Consider the following 21608-nt stretch of genomic DNA (forward strand, 5'->3'; position numbering starts at 1 on the left):
GCCTCAAAGACTATCTCCTTTAAAGGGCCACTTTATGGATAATATCATTCTCAGAGTTGTTTTTCACAACGCGTTATAATGTGTGTCATCACAGAAAATGGATTTTCCTGACATAATTATCAAGAAACAATAGCCGGCATTAATTTGTGCCAAGAAAAAGGAAGCGTTTTGGGTTGAAGTTATTTCATTTGTGATGTGAAATTACAAAAGACTATTTTCAGTTCTGCTTAGAAGTATACCAAGAGCATAGCACAAGCATATATTGTCATTATTGTCCATAAATGTCTTTCCAGTTGCTCTGTAAAATCACATTAGACAGCTTTTAACTCCATTAACCTTTGACAGTTATACATTTTACAGTGTGCAGAGCAATGAAGTATCCAGACAATGGCTGTGGAAATTCAGTGATTACGCAGGTTGATGTGCAGAGCAGAAGGTCTAATCAAATACCAGCTGAAATGTCATGCGGCCGTTTGTTCACAGCGCCTTCTGCTCGCCTTCCTTTTATCCAGTGGGAAGGACTGGACTCTAGAGGATGTCTTATTGGATTGTCTTTAAATGGGACAGAAGTTCCTCTTTATTGAAGTTTTTTTTTTAGCAGGGCTTTTTCCAAATCCTTTAACTGTTCAAGTGCAAACAGACAACAGTGGAACACAACAGATACCGGACTCACAGAACGTCTCATGATATGAAATATGAGGGAGAATCAAAAGAATTTCAAAATGCATAGCCCTGTTGAGCCGCATTATGTAATAAATTCCCATGATGTAATAAAAGTTCAAAATGTAATAAGAATGTCACGTCATCTTTTAATGAAGCCGCATTATGTATTGAACTGACACATTTTGTAATAAACTACCTCAGTGCATTATGTAGTCAATTTTTTCACATTATGTAGTGAGGTATTACAATTTGAGAAATTTATTACAAAATGCACTTGACACATTTTTATTTTCAGGAAAATGTAATAACATGGTTTATTACGTAATAACGACACTCAAGTAGATGTTTTTTTTCCCCTCTTTAATTGAAGTAGCCCTGCAGATTAGTAGCTGTAGTAGTGGTAATGATAGCCTACCTATTACCATTACATTCACAATTAGTACACACACTCCAACATGCACACACAATGTAGAAAATGCTGATGTTCAACAATAAATGGCTGTATTTCTAAACAGAACCTTTTTAAGGCAAATTAAAATATTTTGAGCAACATAAGGTGTCTATGTCAGTTGGAAAAAAAAAAAACTCAGGAAAGTGTCTTTAACAATGTAAACAACATTTCTGGATATAAAAAGGAGCAAAACTGTCACACCTTCGGTGGCTAACTTGCAACTAAAATGTATTTTGCTGAATATATTTCGATCAATATAAAGTGTCTATAGCAGCTGAAAAAAAACACTGTCTCTAACAATGTAAAAAATTTACTGTATAATGTGTTGAGGTAGTTTATTACAAAATGTGTCAGTTTATTACATAATGCAGCTTTATTACAAGATGCCGTGACATTCTTATTACATTTTGAACTTTTATTACATAATGGGAATTTATTACATAATGCGGCTCAACAAGCCCCAGCAATTCTACAAAGAAGGAATGTTGAGCCGCATTATGTAATAAATTCCCATCATGTAATAAAAGTTCCAAATGTAATAAGAATGTCACGTCATCTTGTAATAAAGCCGCATTATGTAATAAACTGACGCATTTTGGAATAAACTACGTCAACGCATTATGTAGTAAATTTTTTCACATCATGTAGTAAGGTATTATAATTTGAGAAATTTATTACAAAATGCATTTGACACATTTTTATTTAAAAAAATGTAATAACATGGTTCATAACAATCCAAATTAATATAATTTCAGAGCAATTTAGAAGAAATTAGTCACAGGAGCTACAGGTAATGGAATCAGAAATTTAACCACACAGTTTAAAGATTAATTTAGCACATTACGTTTTCCTGAAAATAAAAATGTGTCAAGTGCATTTTGTAATAAATTTCTCACATTGTAATAACTTACTACATAATGCGAAAAAAATTTTACTACATAATGCTTTGAGGTAGTTTATTACAAAATGCGTCAGTTTTTTTACATAATGCGGCTTTATTACAAGATGACGTGACATTCTTATTACATTTTGAACTTTTATTACATAATGGGAATTTATTACATAATGCGGCTCAACAAGGAGGAGAAGAAGGAGAAGGAGGAGGAGAAGAAGGAGAAGAAGCAGGAGAACAAGAAGATGGAGAAGGAGGAGGAGAAGAAGGAGAAGAAGGAGGAAAAGGAGGAGGAGAACAAGAAGATGGAGAAGAAGAATGAGAAGGTGGAGAAGGAGAAGAAGGACAAGAAGAAGAAACTGATGACAACAAACACACATACAACTGTCTCACTATCAGATTTTCATGTTAATATTCAAACACATCTTTTGTTCTACTCATTACCAAGTCAATCAAGTTACATTTAAATTAAAAAATGCAAATAGAGCTGAAGATCCTTCGTTTGCAGAAGTTTTCTGTGATCATGACCCATCGTTTTCCCTGAATCATGTATGATTTACAAAATAAACTAAAGACTTCCTGTTGGTTTGGTTTCGTTTCCTGCTGAATGAACTCATTTTTGGTCTCAGTACAAGTCCACAGATGCTTTGAGAAGTGCAGTGTGAAAGTACGCTATGCATGACTGGAGTGAGTCATCTGAAAAATTCAGAATGCTGCGTTGCCATGACCAAGACAATCACAGGAAAATATATATAATTCATGCGTTGACTCAGCGAAGAAAGATGCAACATAACCAAATGTCTTCCTCATATGCAAATGAGACGCAGAGAAACAAAGTAGGCTGCAGCTCATGTGGATTAAAGCGCTCTGCAAATGCACAAAAGGCAAGACAGATACGGTAAAACGCAAGTAAGAGCGGTGGAAATTTGACATACTTGTACTCAACTTGAGTATTTATATTTTATACTTATATTTATACAAAAGCTCCACAAAATAAGTCCAAAATATTACACATATCAAAAATAAACTCTGTCCTCTATTAGACATGTCCAAAATAAACTCTGTCCATGCCTCCACAAAACTCCAAAATATTACATATATAAAAAATAAACTTTGTCCAATATTAGACATAACAAATGTACATTTATCTATAAATATGTAAATAAAAGTGTTAAAAGTATTTGCTCCTGGAGGATTCTGTTGGGTTTCTGTAAATTGGCTTAGAGTCTGGTTTTTGACCAACTCTATATGTAAAGTGTCATGAGATAACTTTTTTGTTGAGATCTGGCGCTATATAAATAAAATTTAATTGATTGAGTGATTTAATTGGTTTTCCCCTGTAAGTCGCTTTGGAAAAAAGCGTCTGCCAAATGCATAAACATAAACATAAATGTATATTGTACGAGGGAGTCAAAAAGTTCTCCGATAAATGTAAAAAAAAAAAAAAAACTTCATTTATCAAAGTAACAAAATTATTTTTCTACATAAGCTCCATTAGAGTCTCAACACTCTTGCATTCTGTTTCCATCAGTAGATTCCTTGTTGAGCCGCATTATGTAATAAATTCCCATTATGTAATAAAAGTTCAAAATGTAATAAGAATGTCACATCATCTTGTAATAAAGCCGCATTATGTATTAAACTGACACATTTTGTAATAAACTACCTCAGTGCATTATGTAGTCAATTTTTTCACATTATGTAGTGAGGTATTACAATTTGAGAAATTTATTACAAAATGCACTTGACACATTTTTATTTTCAAGAAAATGTAATAACATGGTTTATTACGTAATAACGACACTCAAGTAGATGTTTTTTTCCCCTCTTTAATTGAAGTAGCCCTGCAGATTAGTAGCTGTAGTAGTGGTAATGATAGCCTACCTATTACCATTACATTACAATTAGTACACACACTCCAACATGCACACACAATGTAGAAAATGCTGATGTTCAACAATAAATGGCTGTATTTCTAAACAGAACCTTTTTAAGGCAAATTAAAATATTTTGAGCAATATAAGGTGTCTATGTCAGTTGGAAAAAAAAAAACAAACTCAGGAAAGTGTCTTTAACAATGTAAACAACATTTCTGGATATAAAAAGGAGCAAAACTGTCACACCTTCGGTGGCTAACTTGCAACTAAAATGTATTTTGCTGAATATATTTCGATCAATATAAAGTGTCTATGGCAGCTGAAAAAAAACACTGTGTCTTTAACAATGTAAAAAATTTACTGTATAATGTGTTGAGGTAGTTTATTACAAAATGTGTCAGTTTATTACATAATGCAGCTTTATTACAAGATGCCGTGACATTCTTATTACATTTTGAACTTTTATTACATAATGGGAATTTATTACATAATGCGGCTCAACACTCCTCCTTCTCCATCTTCTTGTTCTCCTCCTCCTTCTCCTCCTTCTTCTTCTTCTTCTTCTTCTCCTTCTCCTTCTCCTTCTCCTCCTCCTCCTCCTCCTCCTTCTCCGTCTTCTCTTTCTTCTTCTCCTTCTCCTCCTCCTCCTTCTTCGTCTTCTTCTTCTCCTTCTCCTCCTTCTCCGTCTTCTCTTTCGTCTTCTCCTTCTCCTCCTCCTCCTTCTTCGTCTTCTTCTTCTCCTCCTCCTCCCCCTCCTCCTCCTCCTTCTTCTTCTCCGTCTCCTCCTCCTCCTCCGTCCTTCTTCTAGGGGGTGGGGGACTGCTCTTCCTTGGCGGGGGTCTGCACTCTCCGAGTGCTTTTCTAGTTATTATTACTACTTTGTTCTACTTGTACATTCTATTGTGCAAGTGACTGTTTTTTCCACTACAGTTTTTATACTTATTGTTATTAATATTTTCTTATAATATTTCTTATATGTTTACATTCAGTGTTGTGCTACTACACAACTGTAATCTAATCTAAATCAGATTAAATCTAATCTATTTCTCAGCTGCTGCTTTGCTATCTGTGTTGTGATATACTGCATCCCACAATGCATTGTAATCATTTTTTTATTGCCTAATGGTGGGTCACAGTTACTTCACTGCTCCCAGCTGATCTGATGAAGTCTGGACAGAAGTTTGTTGTTTTGACAGATTAAATATCCAACAAAGAAATTGTAGGAAAAATACTCCTGTAAGATTTGTTGTGATGTGCAGTTCTTTACAAAAATCTTATTCCACCTTTATCCTTGTTGTTTTTCAGTGTTGAAATGATCATACATATTTATTTGTCATTTTCTTTTCTTCACATACAACAAGAAAATACAGGAAATATGTGCAGAGCCTTAAAAGACACACAAAACTGAAATAAATGGGTTGTAAAGATTAAAGTCACTATTTAGTTTGACCTCTGACCCCATGACAAGAAACAGCACAAACTATTAGAAACATCTGATATGTGCTGAATGAAACCTGGTAGAAAACATCAGAAAATTAATGCCATAAATGTCATATAGTCTGAACAAAAGGGTTAAAGACAGAGTTTTCCTTTAAGCTTTGGTTTTTACTGCTGTTCATACTTCACATACAGATTGGATTTAAATGCAGAGACTGACAAATACATGTATGTGGTCATTAGAACTTTACTAAACTAACAAACAGAATGTCAGACTAGGACTTTTGCACAGTACTGTATTATGCATGAATGATTATTTGCAGAAAAAAATAGTTTGAAACAAGCAAATAAGATTAAAAGTAATTATTTAACTTTGATTGTTGATTAATCTGTCAATATTTTCTCAGTTGATCAGTTATTTGGTCGATTAAATGTGAGAAAAGGGTGAAAAATTACAATCTAGGTGATATTCTTGAACTTATTTTTGGTCCACATCCCAAACATATTCACTTTACTGCCACAGGGGAGGAAAGAAACTGATATAAATGAAAGATCATATCAGCCGTTTAATCATTGATCAAAAAAGAAAAAGTACTTTTTTTTCCCAACTCTACTTATCGGGACCTGGTGTTTTATCGTTCATTCTTCTGAAAATAAAAAGAATAGGAAAAATGAATAAGAACTTACACTTTTTTCATGAAAGCAAAAGTAGCACTAGAGTAAAAAAAAAAAAAAAGTCAATAAAATAAGTACCAAATCATAAAAACAGATTAATTATGAATCAGTATGAATGGATTAACTGATAATAAATATGAGTTGATGAATAATCAAAGAACTGTTGCAACTTTATAATGAGAAATGTCATTTATATCAAACAATTCAACTAATATTTTTGTGTGCCAATTAAATGAAGGAAACTGTAACTACTGTAAGTGTTAGCAAACCAGTAACATTTTCCATGGTGATAATCCTAGTGGTCACATGACTATATTATATACGGCAATCATGTTCACACACTGTACGCCGTACTGTTCTGTATAAGGCTGTAGAATGTAGTTTGTAGACTCCAGTATGTGATTCAAACACTGCTAAACCTTCTACCCATATGGATCTACATCGACCACCACCTGTTGGTTATTTTCCACATTGGATCAGGAGAAAATGTTCATTAAATCACAAACCTCAGACGTGGAAAGACAGGATCTGCAATCTTTTCACAAAGAGTCTGGTAAAGTCTCCCATAAAAGTAAAGTGGTTTTGACTAATTTAATCATTTTATTTTCATGTTTTTCCTTCTTGAAGACATCGGAATACACCCCAGAAAATGATGATATATGTATTTTCACCAGGGGAAACCTTGTAGATCCTTCTCTCATTCACCATTAGACAACAGACAATGATTACACTGGTCAACAACAAATTAATTGTTTAAGTTTTTTGAGCTGATTTAGGATAATTTTGGTGTGCTGAATCCAAAAATCACATTCATTTTGCTCAATCAGGTCAACTTTCTGAACTATGCTACATATTGGCTTTTTAACATTTTTGCTTACATTTATGGGCATTTTCACATCATATGATACAAAATTCTTTCATATTTCTTGCAATAAACGAGTTCTGAAGATTTTACTTTTGCCAATTTATGATTGTTTTTTTTTAATATTACAGGTGAATGAAATGGCTTTAACTAGAAGATCTTGCAAAAATAAGCCTGACGTATTCTGCTACATCTGCGCTGAATACACCATTGTACCTAACAGGAATCAAGTCACAAGTTTCATAAAGTGTGCTTACCAATCTTATTTTGGTATTAAACTTGGTGGCCAAGATAAAGTTTGGGCGCCACACATGGTACGCAAATCATTTTCAGAATCAAATCAGCAAAAAACACCATACCTGATTGAGAAAAACAGATGTCATTTTTGGATTTAGCGGTGCAAAATGGTCCTAATTCAGTTGAAAAAACCTAGACAACTTGCAAAAAACATTTTTTTGTAACCCAGGGTTATAATGTAATTATGAGATTATGTTTATGTTTAGTTTATGAAACTTTGCTGCATTGTCTGCTTTGAGTATTTATTTGGAATAACGCAGCATGAATTGGCAGTGTCTCCTACACTGGTGAGTTTGATTGAGACATATGAAGGTATAAAGTTATTTTGGAATGTTATTATCTTTGCTAAGTTGCCGTTTGTTGAGCCACAGTTCAGACTAAATTGTGAAAGTTCTGACCTTGTTTGTTGGATTCCAAACAGATCTTTAGTTCAGATATTGACCGTACAAAATGAAACAGAAAACAGAGGTGATTAGTGGTTTTACTGTGGCTGTTTTCTGTCTAAAACAGAGCTAAGCTAATAGAGCTATAATGTAAACTATCAACCGATGCAGCACATGAAGATTATAAGACAGTGTTATTTTGAGTGACTTAAAATAAGCGTCTGTAAGTAGTTTAGTTAATTTAATTCTGCTAATTTAATACAGATTTGTGGAAACAATGGCTTTTATAATTTCTTCAGTGGGTGATACAGTCTGTGGATACATTGTGATGATTTGTTGGTGGTTTTATCCTGCCTTCACATGCTATCGGAATTATCGTAAATACTATTTATGAGCTAGAAAATTTCACATGAACATAAATGAAGGAATGAAAGAACGAGGGATTAATCAGGAATGATAATCACTGCTTTTGTTAACATTCTGCTGCCGTTAGCTGTTGATTTTGCACATTTATAGCATACGCAATTTGCAAAAAAAAGTTTTTTATACACATATATATATATATATATATATATATATATATATATATGTATATATATATATATATATTTACAAAAAAAGGCTGTAGCAGATTAGGTAACATGTCAAGTGGCAGATCACGATAAATTGTTTGTCAGCCATTTTTTATTTCGCTATGGCAACAAAAGCACTTAAACACAACGCAATCGTAATTTCAAATCCACAAGTAGAAAGGATCATGTTTCATGATAGCGCATGAAAGCAGCATAAGTCCTAAGTGTGTTCTGGTGCCAGACTGGTGCCCCCTGCTGGTGAGAGTTTGGATTATTCACACTACATAGAACCTCTCGAATCTTTATTCTGTGGAAACTGTAAATAAAAAAAGATTTGGCATTTTTATAATAGTGGTAATTGTTGATTTCCACTGATATGTCACTCTTCATTCTGACTTTATTTCTCATATTCCTCAACCTCCATTTTCAGTTTTGTTCCGTACTAGGGCTGAAACATATATCATTATCGTATCGATATCTAGATATAAATATTCAAGATATTAATATTGAAAAAGCAACAATATAAATGATATAGATTTCCCCCGCGCTCACCCTGCATGTAGAGCTCTGGAAGTCACAACAAATTTCATTTATTCGTACTTTATGTTAATGTTGATGACTGGCAGTGAGTTCTTATAAATAAAACTGCAGTTTCCACATTCTTTTGTGTTATGATGTTTGTATTTTTCTGAAAAGTGCTTGGTTTTTACCGAACCTGTAGTCATATCGTATCATATTGATATCGAGATATCTGGCATGAATATCGAGATATGAAATTTTGTCCATATCGTTCAGCCCTATTCCGTACTATTTACTACTCACTATCTCAGGTCAGTAGTAGATAATTTGGCCTTTAAAACACAGCCTTTATCTCAATGACTTTCTGTCTCATTGACCTTGAAGAAGAAGAAGAGACCCACAAGATCATAAAATCAAGAAAAAAAAAAAAAATCCCATACAGTAAGTGTGTCTGCAACGCCTGTCTCTTCCTTATAAGATGATTTCATGGTTTAAAGATAGATTCAGTGAGTCTTGTAGAGCTACAGCAGATCCAGAGGACATTGAAGGTCTTTGGTAACAGAAATGAGTCCTCTCTTTGATCGCTACTCCATCTTCTAATTCATTCGCCATCATTACTCAGTTCACTGTGCGTAATGAAGCTTTAGACTATCTTAGAAATCCACTTCACCATCGGCCATTTCATCAAAGGACCCGAAGGAAATGAACAATGTAGAACTGTAATGGGGTTCTTCTATAGTAATCCATGTTATATTTCCATTTAATGAGGATCCATACGTGTTCTCCTCTTTGACAAAGGGTAGCGGGTTTTCTCCTCTGGGACACTTTGACGTCTCCATGTTCACTGTTGATACAACTCCTGAACAGACTGCTTTACTGTTTGATTTAATTAAGATTCACTCCATGTTCTGTAAATTAAATGTCATCTGCAGTGACTACAGCGGTACCGCATTAAGACCCCCTGACACGGTATTGACTGTTTTTGTTCACTTTCACATTAGTTTATTCCCTGCCTTCATGAAATTCAACCTGCGTCGTCCTGATTGTTGTATATTGTCAATGGACTCAAGTGATACTGTCATTTACGCTCTTTGACTTGACACCACGTCTTCCATCTCCCTCACAAATCCCAAGAAGCTGACTGGAAAAGTGACAAATCTCATATTCTGTGTCAACATATGCAAATCAGCCACAAATCACTGTCTTCTGAATGCTGTGGCAGTCAGTTTGGATTAGTTTAATGCGTGTCTTTTGTTTTTAAAGGATGGTTCCATTAAAATCGGTATCGGCCAGCTGCAGATGTTTTAATTTAATTTGGAAGGTCACCAAACCGTTTGACCACAGAAGTAATTTTATCAATGGTTGAAGAACAAAAATTAAGTAAAAATGCCACAATCAGGAGGTCAGACAGACGCATGTCCCTTCTGAAATGCTTGACATGCTGTGAAATATTCGTTTACTACATCCAACGTAAAAGAAGCTGTGATAAGTTAACTCAATTTAACACATTGCCAATCCCTACATGGGAATTTTCGTCGGTTTCTGTACAGTTGCCATGAACAGGGAAAGTAGCTCTAGAGATGAATGTGTTTTGGCTGTCGACATGTTTATCTGTGCTGTTAAAGTTGGACTTTTTAACATGAGGGTCTAAGGGGACTGAGTGGTTTTGGAGCCAGACTCTAGTGAGGTTTTGGCACCGTTGTGTTGAGCCCTGGAGGTACGATGTTGTGGGGCCATAGATAGATAGATGGGTGGATGGATGGATGGATGGATGGATGGATGGATGGATGGATGGATGGATGGATGGATGGATGGATAGATAGATAGATAGATAGATAGATAGATAGATAGATAGATAGATAGATAGATAGATAGATAGATAGATAGATAGATAGATAGATAGATAGATACTGGATGGATGGATGGATGGATGGATGGAAGATAGATGGATGGATGGAAGATAGATGGATAGATAGATAGATAGATAGATAGATAGATAGATAGATAGATAGATAGATAGATAGATAGATAGATAGATACTGGATGGATGGATGGAAGATAGATGGATGGATGGAAGATAGATAGATAGATAGATAGATAGATAGATAGATAGATAGATAGATAGATAGATAGATAGATAGATAGATAGATAGATAGATAGATAGATAGATAGATAGATAGATAGATAGATAGATAGATACTGGATGGATGGATAGATAGATAGATAGATAGATAGATAGATAGATAGATAGATAGATAGATAGATAGATAGATAGATAGATAGATAGATAGATACTGGATGGATAGATAGATAGATAGATAGATAGATAGATAGATAGATAGATAGATAGATAGATAGATAGATAGATAGATAGATAGATAGATAGATAGATAGATAGATAGATAGATAGATAGATACTGGATGGATAGATAGATACTGGATAGATAGATAGATAGATAGATAGATAGATAGATAGATAGATAGATAGATAGATAGATAGATAGATAGATAGATAGATAGATAGATAGATGGATAGATGGATAGATAGATACTGGATGGATGGATAGATAGATACTGGATGGATAGATAGATAGATAGATAGATAGATAGATAGATAGATAGATAGATAGATAGATAGATAGATAGATAGATAGATAGATAGATAGATAGATAGATAGATAGATAGATAGATAGATAGATAGATAGATACTGGATGGATGGATGGAAGATAGATAGATAGATAGATAGATAGATAGATAGATAGATAGATAGATAGATAGATAGATAGATAGATAGATAGATGGATGGATGGATGGATGGATGGATGGATGGATGGATGGATGGATGGATGGATGGATGGATGTGGCTCTAACAATACTTCATGTTTGAAAAGGAGTTGGAAGAATTTGAGTTCATATTGTCCTACCCCAGTTTTACATGACATGGCTAATCAGCTAATGTACAGTATACAGTTGATAAGAAAGAAAAGGTCAGTCATTAAATTACAAAATGAGAACAAATGCATCAGGGTTCATACGGGTGCTTGAAGTCCATGAAAATGCTTGAATTTCAGTGTAGTGTTTTCAAGGTCGGGAAAATGCGTGAATTTGCTTGAAAGTGCTTGCAATTATAACTCTCTGATATGATTTATTTATTTATTTATTTTTACTTTTAACTCAAGCCAAGGCTACTTACATTTTGAAAAATAAAATTTTATGTCAAATTAGAAAATTTGTGAGTGTTCTCAGGTCGACTCAGGTACATTTTTATCTTAGTCTTTGTCTCGGTGTGAGTGTGTCTGAAGAACGCCACGTGCCTTCCCTTTTTTTTTTTGATAAAAGTTTGTGTTTTCCTTTATTTTCTAAACTTTTTGCTCTTTTGAAACATCATTTTAGATGTTTAGAGCATAACACAATGTACATCATCGTGATAAAAAGTGAAAATAATAATCACGTGTATGTGTATTCCTGTAGATATGTATTTAACCCCAGCAATAAGATGATGTGCTGGAAAACTTAGAAAATGACCCTTAAAAGTGCTTGAATTTGACCTTGAAATATGTGTACGAACCTTGATGATTCTATAGAGTTATGTGTGTAGTATTTACCACAAAGCTTGGTTTTTAATATCAGGTTTTGTTAAATATTATATATGGTATTTTTCTTCCAAACATTCTAAAAGTCTAATCGCCCCTAATCATTTTTGGATGATGAAGGTAAAGATGCAACCAGCCTCAAACCGACCTGAATCAGTGTCTTCGCTCTTGGGTTTCAGGTGTTCCAGGGGTAAAACCCGAGCGCTATGAGGAAGGTTTGGCGGTCAAACACTGTGCCCTCTCCCTGGTGGGTGAGCCAATCATGTACCCCGAAATCAACACGTTCCTCCGCCTCCTCCATTCCCACCGTATCTCCAGCTTCCTGGTCACCAACGCTCAGTTCCCTCAGGAAATCAGGTGAGACCAAAAAGGACAAACCATGCATCCTCTGGCTTTCTATCTTCCACTCATGGTTTCCACTCCAGCCAGTCGGTCCTGGCTTTGTGTGTTTCTGTCAGCGTTTTTCTTTTGAAGTCGAGGCGGCGGATTGGAAAGTGGGAGCGTGAGCGTCTTAGCGGTTTGATTGTTCCCTCACAGAGAGGATCAAAGGTTCACTTATTAGTGCTGCTGTGTGTCCTACATTGGAGTTGAGGGGAACTTTGTTTGGAGAATCTCAGGCATGAAAAAAGCGGCGATGCGGTTCCCAGATGCCAATTTTCAGCACAAACAGAATTCCATTTTTTTTTTTTTTTTTTGCACAGCAGCAGCATCAGAAGTTTCAAAGGGCAGACCTTAAACCTCTGTCACAGCCTGAAACGACTTAAATAGAATATTTGATGTTCAGGCTAGAGGTCTCTGGAACTGTTAGAGATGATGCATGAATGAGGATGTCCCTATCATGTTCAGTTTCTCTTTATTTTGTATCTGATGACGATAAATGGGCTGTTCATGTCACATGTTTTATACGACTATGTTAATGTACAGTATATAAATAGCCAGTCAGTCAAATATGGTTTTGCAGGCACTTTGCTACTTTACTGACAATTTCCATGAATTATAGGTGAAAACATGAATGAAACTGTGACACAGAAAAGAAAATCTCATGAAAAATTTGCATTTCAGTGAGCGTAGCAACATGCAGAATGGTGATGATGTCATTTAGGATGGCTGTTAGTTAGATTCCACCTAATGCACACACAGTACCTCACATTAGCATTAGCCCATGGCACACATTAGGAGCAGTGAGCTGCGATTGGACAAACTTCAGATTTTTATAAACAACACGGTCAGGATCACTGACAGAGAATTAACCCATATGTACCTGATTTAATGGTGAGGGTAAACAGAAGACCTGGATGAAACCTGGAGAGAACATGAAATTGAAAATCAAACCCAGAACCTATGAGGCAGAAGTGCTAATGCGCCACCGTACAGCCCATTGTTTTGCTCTATCAATCTGTCAAAACGTATTAAAATAATAATTTAACATCTAAGCAATAAGTGAAGATTTTCAGTTCAGGAAGCCTGTAAAGCCTCAGCTTGAAGGATTACGTTCATCTGATTTTGCATGACCAGCAAGACTGGATTAAGGCCCATTCATGCTCGCTTTACGTACGTAAATAGGTATGTCTGTTTCAAATGTTGTCAAGCGTCACTCCCTTTATTCTTCAATGTGTCCTTTGCATTGAAATAAGCAATCAATCCACCAGAGGGTGCCACTCTGAATTAATATACTGGTCAAATACAATGAAGAAGAATAAAGTTTTTTGAGTTTTATAAACAGATGCATCTTGAACATTCAGCATTAATGGGCCTTTACCTGAAATCACCCGGAAGCACAAGTACGACTGGAAGTACAACAAAAAGACATAGCATCCAAGGGGTTAGTGGAAGATATGGAGAAAGTCAGAAAGTCTCTGAACTTTATGTTAGATGAAGAAACAGATGGGCCTACTAATGCTAATGCTATGTGATGTGTGTATTGGAATGGGTACAATGCAGAGGCTGTTTATCTTTACAGGGATAATAAAGCATGTTTTCTTTAACCTTTTTACCTCCACCAAGGAGGTTAATGTTTTTGTCGGCGTTGGTTTGCCTGTCTGTCTGTTTGTCTGTCTGTGTGTAAGATAACTCAACAAGTTATGGACGGATTTGGATGAAAATTTCAGGAAATGTTGATACTGGCAAAAGGAACAAATGATTAAATTTTGGTGGTGATTGGGGGGGCAGGGGGGCCCACTGATCTGCCTCGGTGGAGGTCTGCGCTCTCCGAGTGCTTCTAGTTTAAGTATGTGAAAGTAGAAATGCTTCATATAGCTCCTTTAATGCTTCCTATTTACTGTTACGGTCATCAGTTTCAATAGCCACTTTTACACAGAGATGCCAGAAAAAAGGTGAGATGGTGATCCCACCTTTTTTCCACCGTTGACCGATTTCTACAGCCAAGACAAAGGAGTAACAGGTGAGACAGGCTGGACTTTTACACAGCGGACCTGCGTTCTGGAATCAAAGGGGTGGTGATGCAGCGCAGCGTATAGTGTGATCTCCAACTTGCATGTTGGAAATACTCTGAGCATAGCGGTGTTGCTAACCTCTCCAGAGTTGGCCCGTCTTTCATCTTTCCACAAATGTTAGCCTGGATAGAGTCCTCCACCCGAAGTGACAACAGCTGGTGGATCTCGGCGTCTCCCCAGTTCAACATCTTTCTGGTTGCAGTGATGTATTTGTTTACTGTACACGGCCCACGCTCATTTTTAAATCCCTCCAGAGCAGGGTTGCACAGGCAATACGTCATCAAAATGACACCTTGGCTGCGAAACGAGAGGTGTTCCCTTTTCATAGTGTTCCAGAATCCTGGTTCCATCTTGATCACGGCTCTGTTACTACCTCCAGAGCCATTACAGAGGTGGAACCAAATGATCCACCATTTCATTTACATAGATGTCGTTCTGGAATAAAGGTGAAATATTCCTGGAACAGAAGTGCTGTGGAAAAGGGATTTATGTATAACGACCAGGAAAACTTCCATCTTCCTTTTTGAAATAAAAAGATTTAGATATGAAGTTAAACTCTCCATAGTTTACAGTTTAGCTGGTACCCCTAATGGTGACCACATTTTCCTTAGGTTTGGGAATGTAACTGTGCTCAGTGCGACTCCTCTGTAATGCAGAACCGCAGACTGTTACCCAGATCCCAGGGTCCAGGGGCCTCATGTACTAAGGCTTGCGTGGATTTCATACTGAAACCTGGTGTACGCCCAAATCCAGAAAAGTCCGAACGCACAAAAAAATCCAGATGTATAAAACTGTGCGTACGCCCGAATCCAAGAACATTTCCTTTATACATCTCAATCAGCGTGGAATTGAGCGCATATGTTGGAGTGCCTGACTCCTCCCTCTCCACGCCCACATTTAAATATGCAAATCAGCATAAACGGGGTCTGCAGGTGGGATTCCCTCTGGGATTCCCCTGTCTGCAGGATCAGACGATGACGTCAAGGTGGACGCGAAGCGGAGGCCAAAACAGGCGGAAGAAGAAAAGAGACGAACTGTGACCGTTTGAGGAAAGAGTCGCCGATATTGTGACACTTTTCTTGCAGGGCTGATGCGGATCACCCCCAAGATAAATATATATTTAGTATTAGTGTAAGTCACACATGAGTTCATTCTACAGGTCATACACAGTCTGATCACAGACAAACTAGATAAAGGTTCATGTGTGATCATGTCAGGAAATCAAAGAGGAAATCAATGACTTTGACTCATGTTTAATCACTCAATTTATTATTTTCCAACAATGAGACAGAAGACAGTCAGACCCAGGACCATCCTCCTGTCACAGAGGCTTCTGTTGACTCCCCAGTGTTAGCCGGTCCTCCGGTCCGCCACAGCCCACTGCCGATGTGCGTCCGACCGGCATGGGTCTGTACTGACCCGAGTCACATTAGGACATCGTGAGGACAATTGGCGGAGTCAATGAGCGACTGGACCGACTAATAAATGTTCTCACAGACATGAACACTATATTTATCAACCTATGAATTTTATGTCCTTGTCTCTTTGCTGTTGCTGAATGTCCATCCGGGCAGGATTGGCATTGATGGATACAGGGTCTAATTGGTTCTGGTTCTGGTTCTGTTGGTTGATGTGCTGCTCTGACAGTAGGATCTCATGCCGGTGAGTTCATTGTTCTTCTGTGTATCTCCGATGTGCACATCAATCGGAGGAGTGACCTTTGTCACATTATTAACAGTTTCTCAGTGTCACCTCTAAGTGTCGCCGATGGTTCCAAAGCACTAGAAACGTGCGTACGCCAGCTGTGGAGTTGGCGTGAAGGACCGCACATTTCCACGGTCACTTCACTCTTTATACATCTGAACGTGAGCGTGGAAAAGGGTGTACGCCAGGTTTTTGTGCGTACGCACGCTTTATACATGAGGCCCCAGGTCTGTACTTTGTGCTTCAGTGTTTCTTTGACTGAACTCAGCATGTAGAGGCACCTGGAGTAAACATAAAAAATTCATGAACACTATTATCTCCTCAGTGGGCCCTACGTGGAGTAGATATACAATCCACAAAAGTCACACACCTTTCTGTTTTCTGTACTGTGGATCCAGGAGAGTCTGTGTGCATCATCTCGGAAAATGTCAGATCTGAAGTGACCTGGGAGTCATTATTCCCATCACTGATGCTTTTCTCCAGAGCTTTTTCAACCCTTCACTCTGGATGACTTCTGCTCATGGAAAAATAAAAGTACAAAATGTCACCCACAGCAGAAGACAGCATGTAAGGCAGACCTTTGGTAGAATTTAGTATTTTATTTAGCTTAGTTTAATTTAATTGATAAATGCTGACGTTTCTTCTCCAAAACTAGGCTGGTTTCCATTCAACAATTTTAATTAACAGAAAAAACTTGCAAATACAGTATTTCTACATGACTTTCCACCATTCATCTTCTGCTCTGAGTTCCATGTTTATTTTGATTTTGTCCTTCAGTTCTACTCAGGGACTCCTCCAGCCGCTAGACTGAACTGTCACTTTAAATCGCATCTTGACACATTAAATTCAATTATTCATCTGTCACTTTACTCTTCATATGTCACTTTACTGATGCCACTTTATTGTTTTATTTATTCGCTACCTGCTGTTTGTAGTCACATTGTATGTTTTATAGTTGGATTCTATATTCTATTTTCAGTTTTTATATTTTTTCTACCATGGGACTCAGAGTTTTGTCATTTGAGTTTTCTATATGTGCTATACGTATAGCAAAACTGACAAAGCTGACTTTGACTTTGAATATTTTATTAATGGACTGTATATATTTAATTCATGTCATATTTGTGATGTTTTAAAGGTTTCAGAGTTCAATACAATACAATAGCCTTTATTGTCATTGTGTAAACAATGAAATTAGAAGTGCTACTCCAGTCAGTGCAACAATATTAACAAAATACCAGTGCTACAGAAATAAGAATAGAGTGAATTAAAAATTACAGAAAACAAAAATAAGAGAAATAGAATAGAATAGAGTAGATTTTTTTTGTCATATGCACATAGAACCAGATGGTTACATCGTACAATGAAATTCTTACTTTGCAGGTACCCCTTCGCTAAGTATATACAATCTAAGCAAAAGAATTATAACAATTTAACTTTAAATAAGGAGCCTATATAAATATAGCTAAGTATATCTAACAAACTGTAACAAGTCCAAAACAATCTAAAAACGAAGTCTACATAAATAGAAAATAGAATAGAAATTTTACAGTAACATAAGAATAGAGCTAAGTAGAATAAAAAATAGAAATGGGAAAAATATCTGACAGTATGTGATGGTATATACATCTATGAGCAATATTAATAATATGTATTGCCCATGAACAGTATGTATATCGGTTAAAATTTGCTTAGAGGTCTTATTTATGTCTTTGTGCATAAGAAATCAATCTAAGTGAATCCCCAAAGGAACTTTGTGTTGGTAAATGCAAGTTCTGCAAATTTACAGGATTTTAGTTCTGTCCAACATGTTGATGGTCATATGAACTATATTTTCAGCTCAAAAACGTCCAATTTCATCACAATTAATGCTATATTTTCATGTCACAAATGGCCAAGTTATATTTGAACTGAATTTACCTGAAAAACAAATATTCTATTCTTTTAGATTCCCCAGTTTGTCTTACAAGATTCTATCCTACATATCACATGTTTTATTTTTACAGGTTCAATATGGAGTATGGTGTTGATCCATCCTGCTTATGTTATGCCAAATCATACATTAAGAATGTCACACGTCACTTTTTAAATCAACAGTTTTCTAATAATAAGCATTTTTATAAAGAAATAACAATTCTATATTGTTATTTCCTCTTTAGTATGATGATAAACTATACAATAAATAATTCTGATCCTAGTTTTTGCACAGGGATCATTGGTGGAAACGGTGACATGGCTGCAGAGCATCAGTATGATGGGATCTGGAACAACCATGTCACATCCGTCCACTGACACATTTTGTGTTTTTGTGTCAGCTGTTATTGTTTTAGATCCACAATACTAACATTTATGAATAAGAGGAGAATTAGCCATAGTAAGTATATAAGTTTATTACTAATAAAGTACTGGTACTGACCAGAGCATCATGGGTAATGTCACGTCTTTTGACAAAATGGCCACTCATTTGACCCCCTAAGTAAATTTTAGCCGATATCTGTTAACAGTATTAACAGTATTATTGCCTATGAGAACAGAATGTATACCTATGAACCAAATCTATATAAAAATAGTGCATTTATATTTGTTAAATATTGAATAACACAGATAAAGTTGACTCAATAAACTACTCTCAGACTTCTATCACAGTGGTGGCAGAGTAGACAACATGTTATTTATCAGTTCTTTGTATGTCACTCACTCGTCAGCTCAGTTCAGTGTTGTGACAGGCCTACATACCACCCAGCCTCAGTTTGACTCCTGTCTACAGATGTCAGTACGACCTGAAGCCTTGCAGCTGATCATCCAGACACACTCTGACGTAGCGGATATGTGAGCTAACGTTCTTGTCATGGACTGACTTATCAAATCCTCATCAGGCTGAAGGCAGGGCTGCAGCTTTCACTTCTTTTCCCGTCATAGCCACCTGGACGGAGATGAGCTGCTTCAGTTTGGCTTTGATAGGCGGAATCTGTTTGTTTTCCAAGCGTTATTCCTTGAATTTTTCCTCCTGTTTGATTCTTTGCCTAATTGGTTGTTTTTCTTTACATAGCTGCTTGTCTGGCGTAGAAAACGTTTTCATATCCCGTCCAAAGTCACATGAAAGCTCCTCACGTTTCAGTCGTGTAAATGTTTTACACATTTCCGCTTGTGTTTACTACTTCTGTGTTCTCTGGCATGTTCAGAATGCTTCTAAAGGCAGCTACACACAAATAAATAATTTAATGTCTTTGCTTATTTTACCCTTTAAGTGCCAAAGTTGCAATATTGCAACAAGCAACATAACTGAATGAAACGGATCATAACTCCGGATAGTTTCCAAATCTTGTTACCACCTCCCACTAGTAGATGGTGAACATGTGTCCCTTCAATCCTAACACCATTTCAAGGCATGTTTCTATTCACAGTGAAGAAGAAAATTCAGTTTAAAGGCATGGTCCTGAACTGGTTTAGTAAGTAAGTAAAGTTTATTTAGTTTTAGATTCAATAGATAAGAATAGATTTGGCGGCTCTGCTGCTTGGATAAAAAGGTACTAAAACTTACTGCATTTTACTTTCTACCAATGTTTAGGTTCATTTATTTTTAGAATAAGATGACAAAAAACAAAAACACACAGAAAACTTCCATATAAATATGTTCAAGGTTCAATTTTACTAAATGTTACTCAGTCCAATATGGCCGACACCCTGTAACGTCACAATATGTGATGAATAAATTCACTCCCATCATAAACTTTGGGTCATAACCAATATTTTTTATTCAGAGTGAAGAAGAAAATCCAGTTTAAAGGCATGGTCCTGAACGGGTTTAGTAATTAGATAAGTTTATTACCTCCACCAAGGAGGTTATGTTTTTGCCAGGGTTTGTTTGTCTGTCTGTCTGTCTGTCTGTCTGTCTGTCTGTTTGTTAGTCTGTCCGTTAGTGTGCAACATAACTCAAAAAGTTATGGACAGATTTGGATGAAATTTTCAGGGTTTGTGGGAAATGAGATAAGGAAGAAGTGATTAAATTTTGGTGGTGATCGGGGGTGGGGGGGGCCACTGATCAGCCTTGGCGGAGGTCTGCGCTCTCCGAGTGCTTCTAGTTACACGTCTGTCAGCCTGCCCCAGGGCAGCTGTGGCTACATATATAGTTTACCACCACCAGAGAGTGAATGTGAGAGCAAATGAATAATTAATCCACTGCATACGGTTTGAGTATGCGTTCATAGAAAAGGGCTATATAAATCTAATCCATTATTATTACCCCGCCCCCTGAAGACGAGGCAAGGGGTTTTGGGTTTGGTTTGTTTGTTTGTTTGTTTACACTCTAGCAGCAAAACTATTGGTTGAATTCATACCAAATTTGGTTTATAGCTTGCCAGTGACCCACAATAGACATCATTACATTTTGGGAAAAGAGGTCAAAGTTGCAATTTTTTATGAATTTTTGTAATCATTTTTGTTTTGTTTTTTTTCCATTTTCTTATAATGGCCGAAATTTCACAGGTCTGTAGCAGCAAAACTATTGGTTGAATTCATACCAAACTGACTTTATAGATTGCCAGTGACCCAGAATGGATCTCTTTACATTTTAGGACTAGTCAAAGTTCACATTTTTTATGAATTTTTAAAATCTTCCCACTTACTTATAATGGGTGAAATATGTGTGAGGGGCGGGGTTTGTTGTATGTGGCACCACTTGTTTAGTTTTGATAGATAAGAAGAGATTTGTCTACTCTGCTGCTTGGATAAAAAGCTACCCATGTTTACTGAATTTTACTTTCCTCTAATGTTTAAGTTAATTTATTTTAAGGATAAGATGACAAAAATAAAACCACAAAGCAAACGTCCATGTTCAAAGTTCAATTTTACTAAAACTTCTGCAATCCAGTTTGACTGCTGCCCTGTGACGTCACAATATGCAAAATACATGAGTCGATTTACTCCCATCATAAACTTTGGGTCATACCCAATATTTTTGTCATTTGTAGTATGACTTCATTCATTCATTCATTCATTCATTCACATGTTTATTTCAAACCTGCTACCACAGTTAAACACTTAACGGATGACAACTGGACAGCCGATAAACACATGGTTTGAAAAGGGGATGAAAGAGGCATTGCTTTTAAAATTCCAACCCCTCACAGCACACAGCCCATCACAAAACATTTCACTACATCATTACAAAACAATACAGAACAATACAGAACAAAACAGAACATTACAAAACATTATAGAACAATAC

General features: G+C 36.3%; 1 protein-coding gene across 2 annotated transcripts in view; it reads left to right on the forward strand.

Moving 5' to 3' along the window:
- The window catches only part of tyw1 (tRNA-yW synthesizing protein 1 homolog (S. cerevisiae)), a 178509-nt gene that overhangs the window by 60263 nt on the left and 96638 nt on the right, over positions 1-21608 (forward strand). For both annotated transcript variants that reach the window (XR_003937111.1, XM_030151965.1), the window contains exon 12: positions 12404-12581. Coding sequence is in view for 1 of the 2 variants with exons in the window: in XM_030151965.1 (XP_030007825.1) it covers positions 12404-12581 (178 nt within the window). In the remaining variant the exon portion in view is untranslated. The remainder of the gene's footprint in view (positions 1-12403; positions 12582-21608) is intronic.

The sequence above is a fragment of the Sphaeramia orbicularis genome, chromosome 13 (genome assembly GCF_902148855.1).
Source record: "Sphaeramia orbicularis chromosome 13, fSphaOr1.1, whole genome shotgun sequence".
Classification (NCBI taxonomy): Eukaryota; Metazoa; Chordata; class Actinopteri; order Kurtiformes; family Apogonidae; genus Sphaeramia; species Sphaeramia orbicularis.